At 43.1% G+C, this 9293-nt stretch overlaps 1 protein-coding gene across 2 annotated transcripts in view; it reads left to right on the top strand.

Moving 5' to 3' along the window:
• Positions 1-9293, top strand: part of ELP2 (elongator acetyltransferase complex subunit 2) — a 231655-nt gene that overhangs the window by 108716 nt on the left and 113646 nt on the right. The window contains exons 2-3 of one of the 2 annotated variants that reach the window (XM_048839454.2): positions 278-356; positions 7236-7306. In XM_048839454.2, coding sequence (XP_048695411.1) covers positions 278-356; positions 7236-7306 — 150 coding nt within the window. The remainder of the gene's footprint in view (positions 1-277; positions 357-7235; positions 7307-9293) is intronic. The other variant, XM_048839455.2, reaches the window with a different exon arrangement.

Genomic DNA, 9293 nt, shown 5'->3' with positions numbered 1-9293 from the left:
TCTCCGCTTTGCTTCTGGTGCCGAGGCTGCCAGCCGCATGGCTGCCCTGAGTGGTTGAAGGCCCGCCTCCCATTAAAACGCGAACATCAAGAAGGTGTTTGATCTTTTTTTCTGTAACTTGTTCCTTCTTGAGCAAGCTCTCCAGGACATCAGGAAGTTGTTAGCTAAATGACCCTTCTTAAAGCTTTGGCAGAGTGGCTCACCTGTCCTCATTTTTATAAAACATAAATTTCCTCAAAAACAGTTGGGCAACTAAACATTTTCTTTCTTTTCTCAGAAAAGAAGAGTAGTTGCTACACTGAATGGTCACACTGGTAGAGTTAATTGTGTGCAGTGGATTCACAACCAAGATGGCTGTAAGTCAGGGGTGGGCAAACTTTTTGGCTTTAGGGCCACATTGGGTTTCCGAAATCGTATGGAGGGCTGGTTAGGGGAGGCTGTGCCTCCCCAAACACCAAGGCATGGCCCAGCCCCGGCCCTGGCCCCCTATCCGACCTTTCCTGCTTCGCATCCCCTGACGGCCCCATTCATCCCTCCCTGTCCCCTAACTGCCCCCAGAACCCCTGCCCCTGACTGCCCCCTGCCACCCCATCCAACCCCCCCCCGGTCTCCTGTCTCCATTCAACCCCCCTGTTCCCTGCTCTGTGACCGCCCCGACCCCTATCCACACCCCTGACCACCATCTTGAACTCCCTGCCCTCTATCCAATCCCCTCCACTCCCTGCCCCCTTACCGTGCTGCCTGGAGCGCTGGTGGCCCTACAGCCGCGGTGCCCAGAGCACCAGGACAGGCAGCCGCGCTGCCCAGCTAGAGCCAGCCACGCCACCGCGCAGCACAGAGCACCGGGTCAGCACCGGGTCTGCAGCTGTGCTGCCTGGCAAGAGCTCGTCGCCCAGAGCGTTGCGCCGGTGACGCAGTGAGCTGAGGCTGCAGGGGAGGGGGAACAGCAGGGGATGGGCCAGGGGCCAGACAGGACGGTCTCGCAGGCTATAGTTTGCTCACCTCTGCTGTAAGAACTAAGCAAGCTGTGTTTGCAAATACCCACTTTTGTTCTGTGCTAGAACAGGATTCTTATTTTTCATGTGCTCATCTGAGGACTGTTGAATCCTGGATGCTGTCAACTTGCAATCTCATCAATTTAAAAATTTGAATTAACTAGTTGTTTGGGTGCTTGGGGGGTAGGCGAGCAGTGGCGCGTGGCCCGGGACCCTGCTGGTGCTGGGGGAGGGGGTCTTCTCTGGAAGTGGCCACGCAGCTCTATGCTCTGCCTCCCACCCTGAGCGCTGGCTTCACAGCTCCCGTTGGCTGGGAACTGCAGCCAATGGGAGCTATGGGGGCGGTGCCTGAAGGTGAAGGCAGTGCACCGAGCCCCCTGGCTGCACCTCTCCCTATGAGCTGAAGGATGTCGCGGTTTTTGGGGCGCTCCCACCAAGGTAAGTGCTACCCAGAGCCCTCACCCCCTGCCATGCTCCAACCCCTGAGCCCCTGACCCAAATGTCTGCTGCTGGGGGGGAGTGGGGGTGGGCGGTGGCCCGAACTGCCCTAGCAGCGGCCACTGTGGCTGGCGCAAGGGCTGCCCGAACTGCTCAGGTGGCCCGAGGGCCAGCTGCACTGACCGCTGTAGAAGTCACGGAGGTCACAGAAAGTTATGGAATCCGTTACTTCCGTGACCTCCATGACAAACTCGCAGCTGTAGTCATTAGAGGAGGTTTTGGAACAAATTGCTAAATTAAACAGGAGTAAGTTACCAAACCAGAGGATATTCACCTAAGAGATCTGAGGGAACTCAAATATGAAATTGTAGAGCTGCTAACTGTGTTACGTAACCTATCATTTAAATCAGTTTCTATACTAGCTGACTGGAGGATAGCTAATGTGACACCAATTTTTAAAAAAAGCTCTGGAGGCGATCCTAGCAATTACAGACTAGTAACTCTAACTTTGGTACCAGGCAAATGGGTTGAACCTGTAATAAAGAAAAAAATTATCAGACACATAGATGAAGATTTTTGGGGAAGAGTCAACATGCCTTTTTATAGGGAAATCATGCCTCTTCAATCTATTAGAATTCTTTTGAGGGAGAACAAACGTGGACAAGAGTGATCCAGGGGATATAGCACAGTGGTGACCAAACTTTTCCTGTCATGACCCCCCTTACCAGTATTGGAATTTGTCTGTGCCCCCCCTCCATTGCTGTACAGTTGGCTCAGTAGAGGATCTTAGGCTGAAAGTAGAACTGGAGATGGATGAGGGGCTGGTGCTAGAGGGCGGAGAGGGAACGAGGGCAGAGTGGAGCTGTGGCTGGGAGTGGAGCGGGGTTTGGTGGTGCTCCTTCCCCACCTCCTGTCTGGACCGTGCCGTGCGCTCCCCTGAACATTCCTCTGCGCCTCCCTACGGGGGATTGCCCCACAGTTTGGGGGCCACTGATACATCATACTTGGACTTTTAGAAAGCATTTGACAGGCATTTTAAACAAAGTATGCAATCATGGAATAAAAGGGACAGTCCTCTCATGCATCAGTAACTGGTTAAAAGTCTGGAAACAAAGGCTAGGAATAAATGGTCAGTTTTCTGAATGGAGACAGGTAAATAGTGATATCCTCCAAGGATCTGTAGTGGGACCAGTGCCATTCAACGTACTCATGAATGATCTGTAAAAAGGTTTAAATAGCGAGGTGGCAAAATTTGCAGACAATACAAAATTATTCAGATAAAGTCCAAAGCAGACTGCAAAGAGTCACACAAGGGATCTCACAAAACTGGATGACTGGGCAACAAAATGGCAGATGAAATTCAGTATTGATGCAACGTAATGCACAATGGAAAACATAATCCCAACTATACATACAAAATGATGGCGTGTAAATTAGCTGTTACTACTCAAGAAAGAGATCTTGGACTGAAGAATAACTCTCTGAAAATATCTGCTCAATGTGCAGCAACCGTCAAAAAAGCTAAAAATGTTAAGAATCATTAGGAAAGGGAAAGATAGAAAATATAATGCTACTCTATAAATCCTTGGTACTTCCACATCTTAAACACTGAATATAGTTCTGCTCACCCCATCTCAAAACAGATAGAATTAGAAAAAGAGAGAGACAACAAAATGACTAGGGATATAGAACAGCTTCTGTATGAGGAGAGATTAAAAAGAATGTGACTTTTCAGCTTGGAAAAGAGAAAACTAAGGGGTATGTATATCTGATACAGGTCTATAAAATTGTGAATGTTGTGGACAAAGTGAATATAGAAGTGTTGTTTACTATTTCACATAACACAAGAACCAGGAGTCACCCAATGAAATTAATAGGCAGCAGATTTAAAACAAACAAAAGGAAGTACTTCCCACAGTTCACAGTCAATCTGTGGAACTCATTGCCAGGGGATGTTGTGAAGGCTAAAATATAATGGTTTCTTTAAAAGGATTAGATAAGTTCGTGGAGGATAGGTCCATAAATGGCTATTAGCCAAGATAGTTGGGGATGCAACCCCATGCTCAGGGTGTCCTTAGCCTCTGATTGCCAGAAGCTGGGAGTGGATGACAGGATGGATCACTCAGTGATTGCCTGTCTTTTCATTCCATCTGAAGTACCTGGCATTGGCCACTGTTGGAGGACAGGATGCTGAACTAGTTGGACCGTTGTTCTGACCCTATATGGCCGTTCTTGATACGTCCTAGGGTACTTAAGGAACTAACTGAAGCAATCCTCGGAGCCATTAACAGTTATCTTTGAAAACTCCTGAGGATTGGAGAGGTCCTGGAAGACTGGTGAAGGGCAAACATGGTATCTTTATTTAAAAAGGGTAACAAGACTGACCCAGGGAATTATAGATCTGTTAGTCTGACTTCAATACCTGGAATAATACTGGAGCAAATTTTTTATCAATTTGTAAGCACCTAGAGGATAATCAGGTTATAAGAAATAGTCAGCATGGTTTTGTAAAGAACAAATCATGCCAAACCAACTTAAATTTCTTTCTTTGATAGGATTACCGAACAAGTGGATAGGCGGGATCAGTAGACATGATATACCTTGATTTTCAGTACTGTTTTTGACACAGTTCCATGTGACATTCTCATAAGCAAACTGGGAAAATGTGGTCTAGGTGAATTTACTATAAGGTGGATGCACAGCTGATTGAAAGACCGTACTCAAAGAGTAGTTATTAATGGTTTGCTGTAACATTGGGAGAGCGTATCTAGGGGGGTTGCACAGAGTCAGTCCTTGGTTCAATATTGCTAGTCAATATTTTCATTAATGACTTGGATAATGGAGTAGAGAGTATGCTTATAAAATTTGCAGATGACACCAAGCTGGCTGGGCTACAAACACTTTGGAGGATAGGTTTAAAATTCAAAATGACCTTGACAAATTGGAGAATTGGTCTGAATTCAACAAGACTGAAATTCAATAAATACAAGAGCAAAGTATTTCACTTAAGCAGGAAAAATCAAATGCACAGCTACAAAATGGGGAATAACTTTGTAGGTAGTACTGCTGAAAAGGACCAGGGGGAAATAGTGGACCACAAATTGAATATGAGTCGTCAATGTGATGCAGCTGCAAAACAGGCTAATATGATTCTGGTTGAATATGATTGAATATGATTAATAGGAGTGTTGCATGTAAGACACAGGAGGTAATTGTCCTGCTCTACTTGGCACTGGTGGGGTCCCCTCTTGAATACTGTGTCCAGTTCTAGGCACCACAATTTAGGAACAATGTGGTGAAATTGGGAAGAGTCCAGAGTAGAGCAACAAAAAACCTGACGTATGAGGAAAGGTTGAAAAAACTGGGCATGTTTAGTTTTGAGAAAAGCAGACTGAGGGGCGACCTGACAACTGTCTTCCAATATGTTAAGGGCTGTTATAAAGAGAACAGTGATCAGTTGCTCTCCATGTCCATTGAAGGCAAGACAAGAAGTAATGGGATTAATCTGCAGCAAGGGAGATTTAGGTTAGATAGTAAGAAAAACTTTCGAACTATAAGGGTAGTTAAGCTATGGAATAGGCTTCCAGGGGTGATCATGGAGTCCCCATCTTTGGAAGCTTTTAAAAACAAGTTGGACAAATACCGTTAGGGATGGCATAGGTTTACTTGTTCCTGCCACAATGCATAGGGCTGGACTTGATGACTTCTTGACGTTGCTTCCAGCCCTACAGTTCTATGATTTGTATAAATCGGTGTACTAAAAAAAAAAAAAAAAAGACTCCAAACTAGGGCTGTCAAGCAATTTAAAAAAAAATTGTGCTTAATTGCATGATTAAAAAAAATTAATCATGATTAATAGCACGATTATTCACACTGTTAAAAATAATAGAATATTATTTCAATATTTTTTTGCATGTTTTGTACATTTTCAAACGTTGATTTCAATTACAACACGGAATACAAAGTGTACAGTGTTCACATTATATTTATTTTTGATTACAAATATTTGTGCTATAAAAACCAAAAGAAATAGTATTTGTCAATTTATGTCATACAAGTACTGTAATACAATGTCTTTTATCATGAAAGCTGAACTTACAAATGTCGAATTATGTACAAAAAATAACTGCATTCAAAAATAAAACAATGTAAAACTTTTGAGCCTAAAAGCTCACTCATTCCTATGTCTTGTTCAGTTAGTCACTCAAAAAGTTTGTTTATATTTTCAGGAGATAATGCTGCCGACTTCTTGTTTACAGTGTCACGTGAAAGTGAGAACAGGTGTTCACGTGGCGCTGTTGTAGCCAGCTTTGCAAGATATTTAAATGCTAGATGTGTTACAGATTCATATGTCCGTTCATGCTTCAGCCAGCATTCCAAAAGGACATGCGTCCATGCTGATGATGGGTTCTGCTCAATAACAATCCAAAGCAGTGCAAACTGACTCATGTTCATTTTCATTATCTGAGTCAGATGCCACCAGGAGAAGGTTGATTTTCTTTTTTGGTGATTTGGATTCTTGTAGTTTCCACATTGAAGTGTTGTTCTTTTAAGACTTCTGAAAGCATGCTCCACACCTCGTCCCTCTCAGATTTTGGAAGGCACTTCAGATTCTTAAACTTTGGGTCGAGTGCTGTAGCCATCTTTAGAAATCTCACATTGGTACCTTCTTTGCATTTTGTCAAATCTGCAGTGAAAGTGTTCTTAAAACAAACAACATGTGCTGGGTCATCATTGGAGACAGCTATAACATGAAATATGTGGCAGAATGTGGGTAAAACAGAGCAGGAGACATACTATTCTCCTCCAGAAGTTCAGTCACAAATTTAATTAGAGCATTATTTTTTTAACGAGCGTCATTAGCATGGAAGTATGTCCTCTGGAATGGTCGCCGAAGCATGAAGGGGCATACGAATGTTTAGCATATCTAGCACGTAAATACCTTACAATGCCGGCTACAAAAGTGCCATACGAATGCCTGTTCTCACTTTCAGGTGACATTGTACAGTAAATAAGAAGCCGGCTGCGTTCTCTTCGTAAATGTAAACAAACTTGTTTGTCTTAGCGATTGGCTGAACAAGAAGTATGACTGAGTGGACTTGTAGGCTCTAAAGTTTTACATTGTTTGGTTTTTGAGTGGTGGTATGTAACAAAAAAAGAATCTACTTTGTAAGTTTTACTTTCACGATAAAGAGATTGCCTTACGGTATTGGATGAGCTGAACTGAAAAATACTATTTTCTTTTGTCATTTTTACAGTGCAGATATTTGTAATAAAATAATATAAACTGAGCACTGTACACTTTGTATTTTGTGTTGTAATTAAAATCAATATATTTGAAAATGTAGAAAAACATTAAAAATTATTTAATACATTTCAAATGGTATTCTGTTAACAGTGTGATTAACACTGTGATTAATCATGATTAATTTTTTTGAGTTAATCGCGTGAGTTTACTGTGATTAATAGACAGCTCTATTCAAAACCAAAAAAACTTAATTAAGACACACTTAAGTTCCTTGAGTGAATTTTAAAATTGGCATGCCCTTGACCGTATTCATATAAAACTTCACAAGCATTAACGTTTGTGGGATTTTTTTTCTTTACAGATATGTTCAATGGTCTGCCTAGTCTTGAACAGCGCTTAGCATTCATGGCTATCGCAACTCTTATGTTGTTAGGGAAATTTTATTTTCTGTAATACACATCGAGTAGCTTTGTTTGTTCTGTGACGGAAATAATTCTTACTTTATAGTAGCCATTAAAAGTAGGTGTTCACATAATTAAAAAATATTTTTTTAGCTGCTGAGACGGAATTAATTTCTGGAGGATCTGATAAACAGCTCATTGTATGGGAAACACAGAATAACCAGGTAAGCAGAAATATTGGTATTGTCTTTTTGAACTATCACTTCATCAATTTTTATTTTCAAGCACAGTACCCATGAAATATTTAGTAGATTAAATTTTAGTTCTGTCTGCATTTCTGAACTCTTTATAATGCCTTTTCATCTCCCCTAGATTACTGAAACTCTTATATGCTTCTTCCAAGTCTCTCTCTGAACTCTCACATCAGCATAATGTTGTTATCCTCTGTCACATGATTACATTTAATCCTATTCCTAAATATCTCTGCTGCAATTCTTTTAGTGATTCATTAAAAAAAAATTCATAGACTTATCTAGATTGTTTCAAAGACTTTTATCTCTCCCTGCTTCACTCTCTAACATCATGTAGTATACTTCTTTCCCATAATCTCATCACTCTTAGTGTGAGACCTATTTTTCTATTCACCTCTACCCCGATATAACGTGATCCGATAGAACACGAATTTGGATATAACTCGGTAAAGCATTTCCCCTCTCCTCCCCCTCCCCCACCAGGCTTGTGCAAGCAAGTAACGGGAGGGGAAGGGCACAGAGGAACCGCTCCCCGCCGCAGCTCACCTCCACTCCGCCTCCTCCCCCCAGTGCACCGCCACTCTGCTTCTCCCCCCTCCCTCCCAGGCTTGCTGTGCCAAACAGCTGATTTGCGGCAAGCCTGGGAGGGAGGGGGGAGAATCGGAGTGGCGGCGCGCTCGGGGAGGAGGCTGAGTGGAGCTGAGCTGGGGCGGGGGACGCAGGGCAGGGAAATGCCGGTTGGTGCTCTGCACTCACCAATTTTTCTCTGTGGGTGCTCCAGTCCCAGAGTCAGTGCCTATGGCGACAGCATGTCTGGCTCTGACATGCTGCTCTGAGCGGCGTGTTAAGGCGGCGGGGCACGGGGGTTGGATAAGGGGCAGAGGGTCTCCGGGGGGCAGTCAGGGGACAGGGAGCGGAGGGGGGGTTGGATGGGTCGGGGGTTCTGAGGGGTCAGTCAGGGAGTGGGAAGTAGGTGGGGGTTGGATCGGGGACAGGACCAGGCTGTTTGGGGAGGCACAGCCTTCCCTACCTGGCCCTCAATAGCAAGTTCAATACAACGCAGTTTCACCTTGAACATGGTAGGATTTTTTTTGGCTCCCGAGGACCGCGTTGTATCGGGGTAGAGGTGTAGTTCTGTTTGTCTGGCACAGCATTCCTGTATCTCTCTTCACTCTTCTCTAGTTGGATTTAGTGAATCCACAACTGGAATACAGCATTTATTTAATGGGACTTTTATTACCAGAGGAATAGACAAATTGTGAGGAGTGTGGAAAAGATAGTTTGAAGGCTGCAAGGGTTTAAACCTTGTTGAATACGAAGTTATACCTAACACAGTCCTGAAGTGGATTATGGAAATTCAAAAATTCGATTTCAGTCAGAATCAGTCTCCCACTTGGTTGAAAAAAGAGGATTTGAAAAAAGAAATTTGCATCCAGTATGAGGAGGGCTATGATCAAAATGTAGCATGTATTTTGCACAAGAGTACAGACAGGCACTAAATTTACAAAAGCAATTGAAGGAAGATTTTGAAGGAGTTTGACAGATTGCAGACTTTTCCATTCTCGGTGGAAGTCTCAGTTTAGCTAATTAACCAAAACCTGAAATGAGAACCATAGAAGGATGAAGTAATAATAATAATCCAAAAAGACAGAGATGTTATAGAACCTTTCTCTTACTTAAATAACGTGACTGATCACAAATACAAATGTAAATGGTTGAGCTCCGAACATGAAGGAGAGGCTGAAATGTGACTGATGGACCTTAAGCCAGAGTGTGTTCCTGATCTTCTAGCATTTAGAGATTTCTGTCCCAAAGTATGTGTGTCAAGGAGGTTGTCAGGGTTGTTTGCATCACAGTGGTGGAAAACAGTGGGACTAAATTATAGAAGGTGTAATAATTGAATTCAGAACTTAGTCAATTTTCAAAAGACCTACACTATGTTTAGCCAGACCACTGTCAA

Source organism: Caretta caretta, chromosome 2 (genome assembly GCF_965140235.1).
Source record: "Caretta caretta isolate rCarCar2 chromosome 2, rCarCar1.hap1, whole genome shotgun sequence".
NCBI classification, from domain to species: domain Eukaryota; kingdom Metazoa; phylum Chordata; order Testudines; family Cheloniidae; genus Caretta; species Caretta caretta.
The sequence above is the reverse complement of the archived record's forward strand: the minus strand, read 5'-3'. Positions and strand labels throughout refer to the sequence as shown.